Source organism: Centruroides vittatus, unplaced genomic scaffold (assembly GCF_030686945.1).
Source record: "Centruroides vittatus isolate TY-2023 unplaced genomic scaffold, ASM3068694v2 contig_694, whole genome shotgun sequence".
Classification (NCBI taxonomy): Eukaryota; Metazoa; Arthropoda; class Arachnida; order Scorpiones; family Buthidae; genus Centruroides; species Centruroides vittatus.
In genome coordinates this window covers 348743-365037 of record NW_027122438.1, presented here as the reverse complement: position 1 = coordinate 365037, position 16295 = coordinate 348743, and the positions used below count along the sequence as shown (strand labels likewise).

Below are 16295 nucleotides of genomic sequence, written 5' to 3'. Positions count from 1 at the left end.
TATCCACGCTTTCTTGCATACACACACTCACAAATAAAAGATGCAAAATAGAACAAGATGTTCTTCGTCGTGACTAGCCAATGCCGATAAGTTTCTGACTTTTGCGGTTCTGCGAAGTCTTTTTTTTATATAAATAATTATGATAAACTTTTGAAAAAGACTTGCATATTAAATTTTATTAAAATAAAAATAATAAAATTTTTACACTGCAATTTTTTTTATAATAATAAAACAGTGTAGAGAAACATTAGGAAACCTGTATACCATGAGTTTATTAATCCCCTAATTAATTTTATTATATTCATCCCAAATTTCCTAATTCTATTACTTTAATTTTCTAATTTCATTTATTTCTAATTAAAATTCTGTTCCTCAATTCCATTCATTTTTTAATTTCATATCAAAAAAATAAAATTTTTATTTTCTGTAAAATTAGGGAATGAAAAATTAAATAAATAAACTAGATCTACTACATTAAAATTGTATATTTAGAATTAAATATGTGTTTATAGAGTTGTTTATTTCAATATTTAGCTGAAAATGAATCTTATAAAAAGAAAAAAAAAAAAAAACTCGTAGTAAATTATCAAAAATAACAAAAATGCAGTTTGTATTTGTATTAGTATACTCCACATTTTAAACTTCTATATCTATTAGGATCAGATATCCATAGTCTGGCATGGCCTTTCTATAACACACTGTATATTGTACAATGTTTAATTTTTCAACTTATCGGAATGGATTCCAGTTAAATATATATTAAGTTCCATTCTATACATTTATTGTGTGTTAATAATAACCACAAAGCATCGAAACTGTTCAAATATTTATTAAAATTCCAATTACTCACTTCAGGTAACAGTTTTTGTCTGGGCAGCAGAAAATATGCAAATATTTACAATAAAATTTATATATATAAAAACAACAACTATAGAAAGCAACTACTTACCACAATACATAAAATAGGTTTGGTCTTTGTGAATATAATAAATAAAAATTCTTTTGGTTATTATATATAATCCGTCATTCTGATATTTGCACTATTAGGATACAGTTAAATCATTAAGCAATAAATGAAATTTATCTTATAATATTTCAATATTTTAATTACTAATATATTCAATTGTTAAATATAGATTTTCGAATGAGATTTAACGAATCAATTAATGGTATAATGTACGACTTTCATTAAAATATTTTAGCTAAGAAAGCAAATTTTCGGATATCGCTTCAATGAAGTCAGACAAGGACATACCAGTACGTAGTCGTACAGTGACCATCTTATTTATATTTACTCGAACAATGTAAAAATATCCTACATTTCGGTTCATAAAGTGATTGATGTTTCGAAATCTGCAATAAGCATAAAATATTTTTAGAAATGAACGTATTCTCTTGTAACATTTTATATACATGAAAACAAACCTTTAACCTTAATTTTTTTCCCTTTTTACTTACATATGTAATAATTAATTTAGTTTTATTACCTTATATTTTATTACTTATATTAAATAATTATGTCACGAATAATTATTTAATATAATGAGTATTAAGGAATTATAATGTAATAATATAAAATAAATTTGGAAATGTTTCGAAAAATTTCAGTTTCTGCTTAATTGTATGAAAATATTAAAAAATTAAACACTTCATTTTCGTAAAAAGTTATTTATATTATTTGTTACATTCGTTGTAAAAAAATTAGCGAAAGTGAGTCCATCTAATTAATTAAAATTAATATATTTTCTACAAAACTAAAATAAATATATTGTGTAAAACAAATAAAATTTAAGAAATCTAATAGCTAGGGTTGTGTAACTTTCCCGGTAAAAGATGTAAAATTGTGGTGGCGCCATCTGTTATGATATTTAATTTTAAAATAACTTTTTATATTATTGATTTATTATAAATTGACAAAAGGCTTAATTTTGAGGGTAGATATAAATTTTATAAAAAATTGTAAATGCTAATAACGAGTAAAATCTTCATTAAGTCCAACTTCACTCGGACACATGACACCCCTCTATCTCTCCACTCCCGTGACCTTTTGCCACCAAAATTTAATAGCATCAATTCCCCTAACACAGAAACATTCCTGCAAAATTTCAGAAATTTTCGACAAAAGACACAGGAGTTATTAACTTGTGTACAGTAGAGGAATAGAGAATTTTAAAAATGTGTTAGATTGGTGACTTGGAGTGATAAACTCTTATGTAAGATAATCTTTGTAAATATAAATCTAATATAACAAACGTTAAAACGGAAACCATATAAAGAGTTTGGTTATTTTAGCCTACCATTGTCACCTTTATCGCGATACTCGGATGGTACGAAATGGTAAAATTTCATTAGTCAAGTAGATAGCAATTGAAAACACGATATCTTAAATTTTTTAAGCTATCATATTTTTTCTTAATGTTAACACTAAGAAACTGTCCATTCCGGATACCAAATAGTAATCTGCCAACGAATCAAATTTCGAAGTTGCTAAACTTGACATCCTAAAGACTTCATATGATTTGTTCAAATGAAAAAAAAATCTTATAAAAATGCTAAAGTAATTGATTTTATAAGATAATAAAGTGTTTATATTTTTGCAACAGATTATATAAAATACACGAGAAGTATGTCCTCGTAAATATCGCGTTTATAGATAAACTATTAGAATTTGTGATGGTTTATTTAATTACGGCAACGCGACACGTGAACGATCTGCAGAGGGGATGCATCCCGGGAAGACTTTTATGGGAAGCTGATCTCTATTTAGATGTTACTAACGTGAAGAAAACTTGGAAAACTTCACATGGCCAGCCAGTTGGCAGTGCCAGAACCCACGACTAACTAACCACCAGTGTTTGGTGGTGTTATCTACTGGAGGGTAGTTATTAGAATTAAGAAAGTACCGTTCAGAAATGAAAAAACCCGAGTTGTTAGATGTAGAAAATTAAATACTTATAGATTTTTCACAGGATAACACTTTCCATTCCACGCCGGCAAGTGCTATGTAACACACAGCACTTGCCTGTTGCAGTAATCAGATAGCGTGTCTATTTCACTCTATATCATTGTCGCAGTAATTAAGTGAATGTAATATATATATTTTTAAAATTATATTCAGTTTATTATTTTTTTAATTTTTGCCATAGATGCCTCTACGTGTAAACCCAACAAAAGGAATAAAGACAGAAATTAATCGATATATAGAAATCCGATCGATATTTTGGGGTGATATTTATGGCATTATCTAAGAAGTATGTTAACGTAACTGCCTAGTTTCGTAGGAATTGGTCGAACGGCCTAGGTGTGCATAGCGAACAAACAAACAAACATCCTCATTTATATATATGTATAGATAATACCCAGGAGACTAAGGTAATTAACACTTTATACAATGATAAAGTAACTACAAGTTTATATTATATTAAATAAACAAATGTTTCTAGAAGAGTAAATTAATATTCAGACAGATTATTAATTAGTACATCTCAGGAATAATTACAAGTGTGAAAATCTGGAGTCGAGAAGAGATATTTTAATGTTTTAAATGAAGTTAATATTCTAAATGTAAGTTTAAATGAAAATGATAGAAAAATTATCTAACTTTGTTAAAGGAAGTATTTCCTCTGAATCACACAGAAAAACGATGTAGTTCCTTTAAAACTGACAGTGAGTTGAATTCGATGCATCACTCGACTATCGGCCCAAACCGTCTCGGAAATACGGCGTGATATTCGAGTTTTTACATTCAAAATGAATTATTTCGTCATATTTAATATATATTCATTTAAGTCTTTTCATTAAGGTGATTTATTGGGCTGCAATTTGAAAGGATTGTAGGCCTACAAATTCCTACTGTCGTCCGTCTGTCCGTCTTTTCTTAATCTCGAGAACGGTGTTAGGTAAATGAAATTGGGATCAAATATGGAAATATTAGGGGCAGCAAGCCCCGATAAACTATATATAAACTTCCGATGCAAATCGTAAGTCACATTATTTCAATTCAAAAATTTTTACCTGGAGATGACGGCACGACTCCATTGCTAACGGAAAAGTATGATGTACAGGGGCAATACACTACAGTACCAATTTGAAGTAGAGAACATATATTTTAAATTAAGTAAATTAAAAATATGATTACAAATTGCAGCCCGGCATTATGACGATGTCACAATAAATATTGCTCGTTCAAAATATAACGTTCATAGATTTTAATATTCAATACAAATTTTTATAAAATATGCCTAGTTAAATAAAATAATAATAATAATTATAAATATTATATCTGGTAAAATATGATGAAGATATAAGAAAATAATTCGTGGATTCGGCTAAGCCTACAATGGTACATTCAGGTAGTGAGGGATGGGACCCGATATTTCCTAGACAGACCAACCCCGAAAAACCACTGGAATTTTTCTTTGGTCTCCAGAGAGATATCTGACGCTTGGCCATCTGGCCGTATAGTTAAATGAATTATATAAGATAATTAAGTTCACTAATTATTCGAGTATTCGAGGTCTGGTTAATATTCGAATTCAGGGAAAATGTTATTCTCTCATAATGAATAAAATTTTTGTGTTTCTTTTTAATAAACAATAAGCCATTTTTTGTTTTTACAATCAAACATTAAATTATTTTAATTCTTTTAAATTAAAATACAATAAATAATTGCAAAAATATTTAATAAAATTAATATAATATAAAATACAAAATAAAAACAAATGCTTGATGAATATTTGCGCTTATTAATGTTATATCATTTTACGACGTTTTCTATACACTGTATCACAAATATATAGCAAATATATATTTCTATACTTTATAACATTTTTTCCAAATATCACATAAGCATACTGTAGAATGGAATCGATAATAGATTGCAAGAGGCGTAGTTACGTACAGAATAATAATCCATCCCCAAAATCTATAAAATTCTAAGAGTACGGGATTAGAATCAACTCTTTGAGTTTCTAGCGTATTTATAGCCCACATTGCAAAATTACATAATAAAAGAAAAGTTACCATTTCTCGGCCCGGTTTTCGATTCATTTGTTCAGAGTTAGTTGCCCTTCTTTTAGAAGCATCAAAAATGAACATGGTTTGCAAAGTGCTTTGAATAAGACACGCCGAACTGCTTAGCAATACCAAACCTAAATTATCATTTTTTGCAAATATTGCTCCTATAATACTGAACACATTGAATAAAGAGAGGCCGGATTGTCCTACCACTAGTAAATAATTATCTAATTCAGCATTCTTGTTCGGAAAATATTTTAGTTCTTTCAATTGATACAGGGAAACTGCAACAGCAAGCGAAGTCATCAAATATAATACAAGTTCCGTGATTCTCGCTTCAAGTATAGCTAGAGGTTTTGTCTTTAGTTTATTAATAAATACAAAGAATAAAATGATGCTGATGATGGATAAAGAAAGAACGAATATACCGGTGAATAAACCCTTATTGGCTTTGGTGCAATCCACCTAAAACACAAAAATTTCAATTAAAAATTAGATTTATAACATTTATAATATATTAAATATATATTTTTACATTTATATACTTAATATACAATATGAATTCGATTATTATTACTGCTCAAATATTATAATTACATGATAATAATGTCTCTTAGCCGAAAAGGAATGTTTTTCGTCTGTACTATTTTCGAGAGACTTTCCGACATTTTTCCACATCATAAATAAAATTGCCGCAGCTATGAGACTGTGTTCAATAACACAAGGGAACAAAAACTGACTGGCATCTTGAACTAGTTTACCCATAATGCTTGATCTTCTACATTCATGATTGGAATATAAAGTTTCATCTATCACAGTCTTATTAGAAAATTCATTTGCCGATTCACCTAAAGAAACATCGAAATTATTTCGTTCAACTGATGTAATCATTACAGATTATATAAACCCACTTACGTTATCTTACCTTGATTTATCGTGATGTTAAAGTTCATACTATTTATCAAAGGAAAAGAGGTTGAATTAGCTGACGTCAAAATGCCGTGTTTAGTTTCCTGAACTAAAACGTGAAGCCAAACGCATAAATTGGCTGCAATCATATGCATTAATCCAAATCGAGCAATTGTTTTATATTTGTTGACAATCATCTTTATAATAAAAATTATATTGAATTATAAACTTTTACTATTAATTAAATTACATAATTGTACATTCATCAATTTATAATTATCTTACCGTAGAATTTAGAAAAATAAAATACATCTGAGCGAAGGTGAATACCATTCGAGTAAATGGAGTTAATCCGAAGAGAATGTTATAGCATTTAGATTCTGTATGCAGTTCGAAAAATTGTCCAAATTCCAATCCAGAATAAATCATGCAGCCAATTCCAAAAGCTAAATTATAAAGTAAACTATTGGATTATTTTTAAAACGTAATATTACATAAGTAATATAATGTAGTTTTATGCTATAAGAGAGTTACGACAATGATAAGTGTCAATTCTGTAGAAAGTATGACTACAGTTGCAGCAGAATAAATATAATCGGCATGCGATGTCATACTATTTTATTTATTTACTTTTTATCGTAGTTATTAAAAAAAAATTAGTCTAATAGGCAATTGAAATTTACTTCTTTGTCATAAGATGCAGCTCGTAAAGTAGTAAAATGGCATATTATAAAAAATTCTGTTCAATTTTAATTCAATTTAAACATTTCAGTTTTTTCACAATATTCTATTGTTTATCCTTAATCCGGAATGTTCATTCCTTGTCCGTAAAATGTCTGGAAAAACAAAGTTATCACTTTCTAGAAATGCATTTTCCGAAATTAAATGTCTAGAAATCAATGATCGTATTTACAGCTTTATAGAATTACGTTTATGAACTTAAATTATAAACTGTAATTATAAGCATGTAAGCTGAAATATTTTGCATTTAAATATATTGCGAAAAATTCTATAAAACTAGAAGTTTTTTACTGTGATAAAATATTACGAAAGATTAAATCAAAAGTTAAGTAACGGACTACATTAAATTATATTAATACGTTATGTAATGTGCATCGCCTTGTATTATTAGTAAAGAAGGAGTTTACCTGAAATAAGTTATTATGAAAATATTATGATCATAATTCAGTTTATATTACCGGTAATTAAAAAAAAATGTTCTTTACAGTTAAATCTGTAAAAATAATTTTAATTGCGATAAAATATGCTGATTTGGACAATAATTTTTAAAATAGAATTTTAAAAAGGAAGTTTTAAAATAATGAAATTTAATTATGTATAATTTTTTCTGTTTTTCTTTTCCTAAATTTCTCTGTACAAAAGTTTTCCCATGATTTTTCCTGGAGAAAAGAAAAAAAAAAAAAAAAAAATGTATCCACATTTGGGAAAAACAATTTTGCAACGATAGTCACGCACCGAGTCTTTAAATCAATTTTTTAACGTTAGGATTTATTACAGAAACGTTTGGTGAATTACCAACGCTCGTTTCAATTAAAATTCTGTACAATACAGTATAAATTTCCACAATCCAATTGTTTATTAACTGGTAGACTGTCTTACCACTAAATTAATTAACGATCATAAATATTCCCCCAATTAATCAGCATTTTACTGTATTTTTCAGTCTTCTGGAAATTTTAACAAATGTTTCGTAATAAACAAATCCTGTATGACAAATTATTGCAATAAAATATATTAATTGAAAATATAAATGCAAATTTTTAACGTTTACATACCTACAGCACTTAATCGGATGTAGAAACTACCGCTGTGCATTAATTCGTCTACTTTCTTTTTTGTTGTTGGAGATGCAATTCCGAAAGAACTATTTCTTCTTGGTACTGTATCCATTGTTTTCAAAACAGTATGTAAAATCTTTGAAAACGTACTTATTTTATGCGATTCTCTTTCTCTTCTTAATAGAAACACATATACAAATAGAATAAATGATATACTCCCGATATATAAATAAAGATAAAAGCCCTGAAATAAAAAATTAAATTTAATAAGTAAAAAACAATTTAACTGACAAATAAATATCTTTATGTATTCTAAAGACATTAAAGTTTGTTTAAAAACTGCTTTAATGTCTTTAGAAATAGCTTATTAGTTTTCTTTCTAGAATATTAAACTATTCAAATGTATTTTATATAAACACTAATGATAAATAAGTTCAATGTGTAATAAAGTTATAATTTTCTAAATTAATAACTAAAAAATTATTTCTGCATAAAAGTAATTTAATTTTACATGACTAATTTAAATTTAAGCCTGCTATATATATGTAAGAAGTTTAATATTAAAATAATAAATGTTGTATTTGAATTGAATATTTATTTTTTATATAACTAAATAATTAAGAACCATTAAAATAAATTCAAGGTTTTGTTTCTTTTTAAAGGTTAATTTCACTTGTTTTTTCTTCTTATTTAAATATGAAAATTTTTTTAATTTAACAGAATTTACTCTGATAATTATTCTATTATATATAAAAAGTATAATAAATATATATTCTGTAATTCTTATAGTTTCTTTTTGACAATAGAACAATTTATATATTCAAACACAATCTTGCTAAATTTTTTCACAGATATGTATTTTATCGTTTAATTATGATATTTATTAAAGAATAAATATTCTACATATAATTAGGATTGTTTTTTTACAGAGATTCATTTCGTTTATTTCTGGGCCACATCGTCCCAAACTAAGAAATGAAGTATATCTATTGTAAACAATGATAGATTTAGACAACAGAACGCTATGTGTACTTTGAGTTCTTATAAACAATTTAAAACTAATTCTTGACACATTTTTAATAGGTCTATTATTTTCTAAGAAATGGTTTCAAAATTATTTTATAATGTTTAGACTAGTTAGCAAAAATGCTAATAAATTTTAGGTTTGAAAATCTTTGAAATAGAAGAACTTGGCATATTCTTTAATGTACTTTTCGGGATTCGGATAAAGCCAACATACAAATGAATAGGATAAAGATGCCCAAATTTGAACTTGAATTTTAATTAACTTGTATTTCTTACAAGTTAATCAAAATTCAAGATCAAGTTTGTGCAGTTATCGCATTTGCTATTTAGAATAACAGGACATAATTTATCCTCTTTATTTATTTGCACGTTCTGTTTATATATCTAAATTTGTACTAATTATAAAAAATATAAGAAGTTAAGTTGTATTAACAAAATAATAATTTTATTATCTTGTTATAGTTTTAATATCTTTTAAAATAATAAAATAGAATAATATAATTAAAGAATAATTACTTCGTAATAAGATATCGGAATACTTCTGGAAATGACCTCTCCTAATGGAAAACAAATTCCCATCACCATAAGCAATTTTGCATACACTCCACTTAACATCACAACTAAAGCATCACTAGTAAAATATATAAGTTTTTTCAATATTAAAGACATATTCATTTATAAAAATATCACTTATATAAAAATGAAATATATACTTAAATCTTACTTTTCGTTATAACTTGGCGGATTAGATATTTCTTTTAAATTGTTAATATTAGGCATTTCAATAGTTTTAATATCTTGTGCTTGTTCTTCCGCCGTCGAATATAGATCACTGGTAATCTTAAATATGTCAAAAGATAATATTATACGTTTATATTTACAGAATAACAACTTTATTTATATTGTAACGCATTGAAGGATATGGATAGGCTAAACAGGCATAATCTGTAAGCACAATTTCGATAATTAGCAACAATTTAAAATTTAACTCGTTATTATTTAATTCTATAGATTGAAAATTACTAATTTATCACATATAAATTATTATAAAATAATTATTTTAATAAAGTAAAACTCACAAATTTTACTCGCGTCGGTGTTACATCCGAAGATAACATGGTAATTTTTCAAAGCTTTATGCACAAATAACCAGTCTTTAAATTAAAATTTGAATACTTTAATAAGTAATATTCGTTTAATTTCGAAAGATTCACCCTGTATAATAGAAAATGTAATTATGAATTGTATCTTATTTTTAAAATAAAGTGACAGATTAATGTAACAAATATTTTACTATGTACCTTTTGTTGGAGTCGTCTACTCTACATTTTGTAATGCGTAGTCTAGACTGGCGCTAGATCTGTTTGTAATAAAGTGAAATAACGTAATGCAAATACTCATAAAATGCTTATCAACGATCCTTCGAAATTCACGTCAATAAAGATATGAGTTGCCCGTGAAGGATAATAATGTTTATATAGAATCATAGTCTAAAGTTTCGAAGATTGAATGATCTACAATAAATTTCCTCTGACGATTTTTTAAATATCAGCTATTAATTAAATTTATTAAAGGTGTATTTATGTACTAGAAAAATTTGAAAGATTTAACTAAAATTAAATCTAAATTTTATAGAATGTAATATTTAACTTTGTCGATTTTTTTTAATTAAATAAGATAATTTATTTTAATATTTTTATAACATGTTTATGAGCTTAAATTTATGGTATTAAGCTTTATGAATGTTTGCGTTAATAGTTATAACGCATTTTAAATTACGCATTAATATGACGATTTGCTGACGTTATACCTTCAAATAGTAAATATTTAAAAATACAGAAGGACATACGTCAGACAGTAAGAATTTTTAAAATGTATATATATTAATTAATGATCGTTGTCACATGTTTATAAAATGTTTTAATCATAAATTTTCTATTTAGAATTACAGAAAATACCAATTATCAAAACTTTAAGTATGGCTGTATAAGCTAATAAAGCTATGATTAACTCATTTTCATTTTCTTTAATAAAATAATTAAATATTAAACATTCTATAAAAATATTCTAATATTTACAGTTAAAAGTTATAAAAAATTATATTCTATATTTAAATAAATTTATTAGACATAGAAATTTCAAAACTTAGTCAAACTGTGATTTGTCTTTTGTTTATAATGTTATAAGTTTAAATTATAAATTGATGAAATATTAATTCAACTTTTTACATATTTTATGCTAAATTTTGACTAATATATTTAACAAATTACTGAAGAAAATTGAAGGAAGTTTAATAAAATTATTAATCATTCTTGATCTATTTCATGCAAATAATTTATTCCTTTAATACGAAATTTAGAAAGAAAAAAAAAACATGTACAGTAGTGTGACATAAAAAATAATCTACAGGAAATATTATTATTAATAATCAAAAAATCTCAATAATTCACCATTTAGTTTCCTATAATTTTTGATTAAAAATGGATAAGTTTAATTTAAAAACTATAAGATATTTTTAGTTGATAATTTTTTAATTATCAATTATTTACATCGTGACAATTTTTACCATATTTTTCTTTTAAAAATAATAGTAATAAACATGAGCAAATATTTTTAAAATATGACCTAAATTTATAATATTAAGATTTTTCAAGAGCGCGATAAAAGAGTAATTAAACATGCATGTGAATTAAATCGTAGCCGATTTATAAATATTAATTTACATTAAGTTTATACGTGTTTAATTTAGAAATATGTTGAAAATGAATTTGTTAAAAATATAGATTATAAGAAATACGATGTGGCAACGTTAAAATTTTATTAAATAATTATTTATATTTCATATTATTGGATCATTTCCCGAGGTAACATGCAAATGGAATAAAAAAGTTTTAAAAATATATTAAATATATATTTTTAAGAAAGTAAAAAATAGTTTATCATTTATAACAAGAGCATTAAATTATAAAATAAATAAATCAAAACAGAAGAATATTGAAAATACAGGTATACCGCGGTTACGTCGTTCTCGATTATACGTCGTTTGCCAAAAAAATTATGAAAAAATAACAATCAAGTTTAAGTCATTTTATCCGACTTTACGTCTGTCTGCCACAAATATTGAAGTCGTAGTATCACTAGAAAAGCGTTAGAAGCATATAAAATCATGTTACTATACAATAAATCAGAATAAAAGTATATAAAATCATATTAAAGTACGTACTGTACATTTACAGTAAATGTTAATACTGTACATCATAAATCCTAGAGAACGAAATATGAAAACATCTGTGATTCTGTGTTGTCGTCTTATTTAGCGGTCTTTATTGGTAAATTTAACGTATATTAGTTTATTTTCTACTATCGCAAAATAATTTTAATAACTGTATTTGTTATTTAACCTTACAAAATCACCTTATTTTATTATGTCTTAGAGCAAACTACATAAACGAATAAAGAGTCCGCGATGTACTGTAAACGTCGTCAAATTGTAAACATACATTTACAAGTATGTTCGAACTGTACGTGTATTCGTAAATTTAGATAAATTTTAGTTTTTAATATAGTACAGAAAAAAGTAATATATTTGTAAGCTTAAAATAGATTCTTATTAACCATATACTATTAAAAACGCATTTATAAATAAAATACAGAATTGGGAATGGTTATTTGTGGTTTAGCCTAGTGACAAGGAAATTCGGCTTAAGTCGCCTCGCCTGGAACCAATTACCGACGTAAGATGAGGTATACCTGTAATAATAAAATTCATAATAAATACAGTCAAACCTGTTTTTATGCGCTCTTTTTATGTGCGATTTTTATTTGTGCGATTTTTTTAATGCGAATTTTTAATTTGTGCGGTATAGTTGGCGACTAGTCTCGTGCGATTCGTCATGTCTCACGTTGACTTATTATAGCTAAATAAACTTATTATAGCATAAATGCACTTATTATAGTAATATTTTTGCATGAATATGCGAAAAATAAAATAATTTACTTTTTAAGTCAATAAAACACCACCTGGACAAAAATATGTAAAACAGACGATAGACCAGACGATGCAGTCAAGTGCTGACATCTGTTGTCAATAAATTCTATTTCGTACGGTTTTGAGTTATTTTCTATGTGAGACTTTTTTTATGCGGTCCCTGTTGACCGCATAAAAAAAATATTTTTTTAATTATGTTGCGAAAACTATTTTTTACAGCCATTCGTGAAGTTTCGTGCGATTTTTTTTAATGCGTCTTTTTTAATGCAGTCCCTATCCCCCGCATAAAAACAGGTTTGACTGTATTTCTTTCCTAAATAATTAATTAGGAGATGAGAAGAAAAAGTTACAGAGTAGATAGCCTAATACTCCGAGCACAAAGATCTGTACAGCTCTGCGTATAGTATTGGGGAAAGTTATCTGAAAGTTGTACCAAGGTAAAATGAAAATAAGAGGTTTTCATTTCAATATTCTGCAACTACGCATCTACAGTATAGCAATTTCCTCTTGAAATATTGTCAACGAAATAGCATCGTAATCACGTGTCGTTCTACTATTGTTACAGATTCTGATTAAAATCGAATTTAATCCTTCGCGATTTTTCGTGACTAGCACGAAATTGTTTTGTTTTACTCTTTTCTCTCTGTGGATACTAAAAGAGTGCAGTGAAAAATTACCGGGGAAATGGGTGACTGAGTCATTCGACACCTGACGTATATCGACCCTCCGACTCCGACATAAAGAAATAAAAATATTTTTGAAACAATATTTAGAAAAACTCCAGCAATGAGTTGCGTAACTTTACCGCGACAACCAGGGGCGAATCTACATAGGGACTAATAGGACTTAAGCCTATTATATAAGCCCCCAAATGTCAAAGGCCCACAAAAATTGAATTATTATCATACAGTTTTAAAACTACGCGTGACGCCATCTGTTATGATGTTTTATTTATCTGTTTGATAATTAATAATTATAAAATGGCAAAAGCTTAATTTTAAGGGTAAGGATAAGTTTCATAAAAAAAAATTGTAAATGCTAATAACGACTGAAATTTTTAAGTCCAACCACACTTGAGATAAGACACCGACCCCCCTCTACCTCCTCACCTCCGGGCCGGATGGCCGAGCGGTCAAGGTGGCAGCCTACCGCTCTGGGGGACCCGGGATCGAATCCGAATGGGTCGAATAATCCCCAGGGATTTTTCGGGGGTGGTCTGTTCGGATATGTCGGGCCCCGTCCCTCACCACCCGGTCGCCCCATTGTGGGCCTGGCCGAACCCATAATGGGCCTTAGAGGCCCTCTTAGTGCCCACAGGGCGGAAAGAGTTTTAAAAAAACCTCCTCACTTTAACCACCAAAATTTAATAGCATCAATCTCCATAATAAACAAACCTCCCTGAAAATTTCTGAAAATTTTCAGGGAGGTTTGGCGCAAGGGATATTAAGCTTCAAAGTGGGTGAACATAATAGTGCCCTCTCACACACCCAAACACAAACCTCCATACATGAAAACCCATCTTTTTTGCATTTCTCGACGTTTCAATGTTCCCAGAGTCCAAAAATGTAAAAATCGGTAAAAAATTTTTGACCGGTTGCCATACTTTTCCCTGTGTTATATTTTGCCTAACATCTGGGGCGGTAAAAATTAAATACCGTAACTTGATTGTGGTCGGAAAATTGGCATTCGCCTAAAGGCGACATATATCCATAAGGAGGATGCACACTGCGGTGCGAAATGGAAAATCGGCACGTTTATGGCGATCTTCGAAATATTACCGCCTTTCGTTACGCCGCAAAAGTAAAGCAAGATTCGACTTTTGCGACGAATGTGGTTGAGACGCTTTCTCAGCTCATTTCGGAAGTTGCGTTTATGTCGCGTAAGTCTTTACACATGATATAAAATTAAAGAATATAATTACGAATAAGATTTTTCTTGACAGAACAGTAAACAAACAAATACAAAACTACATGAAAACAGAAAACTGTCTACCAATTAAATGGATAAAACTAGAGCGATAGATATGGTTTGAAAGTGGTGTAAAAATATGCCACTTCTTACCAGATTTGCAGTAGCCACTTGTCAAAAAACACTTACTCGACATTCTCTTGTTTCTTTTTTTCGCAGAAAAAAATTACAAAAATTCTTGAAAACGTTAAAACTACCTACAAACCAAATGAATAAACTAACTTTTTCTCGCCGCAAAGCGACTCTAGCGCCAGCTATCGGAAACCTGACATAGCGCAGTGACCGGTATATCTATGGACTCTGGTAAAACTAACAAAGCCCTAAAATTGAACTCTGAAGTAAATGGTGCTTTAATTGAACGAATCCGAAAATTAGAAATTACTTAATCAATTAAAATAAATAAAATCATATAAAAACACATTGTAATATAATAAAAATAAAAATTTAAAGGTTTTTGAAAACATTTTACTTCTATATCGCTTCAAATTTATTATTTCTGTAGACAGAAAAACAACCGACTAAAAGTTTAGGACAACATTTAGTCCTCCTAAATATCCGACTAGTCACTAGTCGAATGTCTACAATCGATTATGCTCAACGCTAATCTTAAGGATACCGCGACATTTAGCGATGAGCAGTACCATAACGCTTTTTACGTCTATTATTATAAGTTGTTGTATATTCACATGTAATTAAAATTATAAATTATAAGCGTTTTATTGAAAACACCTTACACAATTTAAACTACCGTATTTTACGGCATATAAGACATACTCCATTTCAGCAAAAAACATTCAAGAAAAAATAATTAGTGTATTTAAGCTATACCGTGTCCTTGCAGTCGGATCCATTTTTTAAAACTATATTCTGGTTTTAAAATAATAATAATATGTTTAATTAAACAACAACATTTTTATTCAACAGCTGGGTTAGATAGAGGTTACCTGTAGCCTACTACGAGTATTTCGTTAGAGAAATTCATTAGCGTATGGGAGACGCGCTTCACATTTAAGTTTCGGGAGATTTTTTGAGTCTGTTTTGAGCCAAGTTGCATCTTATTTGCCGTAAAATATGGTAACTGTAAATGTATATTTATAATACGTATTAAAGTATATAAAGAAATAGGTGTGCCACAAGAAAAAAATATCAAGTTGAGGGTGCCACTATTAGAAAAAAGTTGTAGAAAACACTGCATTAATATGTCACTTCACTACTAATTTTCATACCTAATCCTCTAAAAATTTTCAAATTATTTGAAATGTCCCAGGAATTCTCTTTTAGTTAAATACATTAAGTATAATAATTTTCCTAATATAATTTAAAATTAAAAGAAATTTAGATAAATTTACTAAAAAATTGGGAATAAAAAGTTAAGGTCTAAATTCTAGACTTTAATTTTTAAAAATTATTTATAATATTCTTCGTATCCATATGTAATATTTAAATATATTATAGATCAGAGCCGCCCCTAGGGCCGGGCAACTGGGGTAACCGCCCCGGGCCCCGCGTTTAGGAGGATGCAGCATAATAATGTTTTATAAATAAAATATTAATTTTTTTTTAAACTAATACTTAGTTTATTTTTAAAA

General features: G+C 27.8%; 1 protein-coding gene across 1 annotated transcript; it reads right to left on the bottom strand.

Moving 5' to 3' along the window:
• Positions 1-4797: 4797 nt before the first annotated feature.
• On the bottom strand, positions 4798-10186 carry LOC136980326 (proton channel OtopLc-like). The gene is made up of 9 exons (XM_067276418.1): positions 10052-10186; positions 9830-9919; positions 9475-9590; positions 9267-9381; positions 7722-7968; positions 6211-6371; positions 5942-6122; positions 5614-5864; positions 4798-5481 (listed from the first exon to the last, which is right to left on the bottom strand). Exons 2-9 carry the CDS (start codon positions 9866-9868, stop codon positions 4813-4815), a joined length of 1779 nt encoding a protein of 592 aa, XP_067132519.1. The 5' UTR covers positions 9869-9919; positions 10052-10186; the 3' UTR covers positions 4798-4812.
• Between the last annotated feature and the right edge of the window lie 6109 nt (positions 10187-16295).

Bases quoted from the DNA above. Each gene is read 5' to 3' on its own strand.
- LOC136980326 (XM_067276418.1), bottom strand. From the start codon at position 9,868: ATGTTATCTTCGGATGTAACACCGACGCGAGTAAAATTT. The intron at 9,591-9,829 runs GTGAGTTTTACT...GACATATTTAAG, and splicing joins CACCGACGCGAGTAAAATTT to ATTACCAGTGATCTATATTC. The intron at 5,482-5,613 runs GTAATTATAATA...TTTGTGTTTTAG, and splicing joins CTAAGAGACATTATTATCAT to GTGGATTGCACCAAAGCCAA.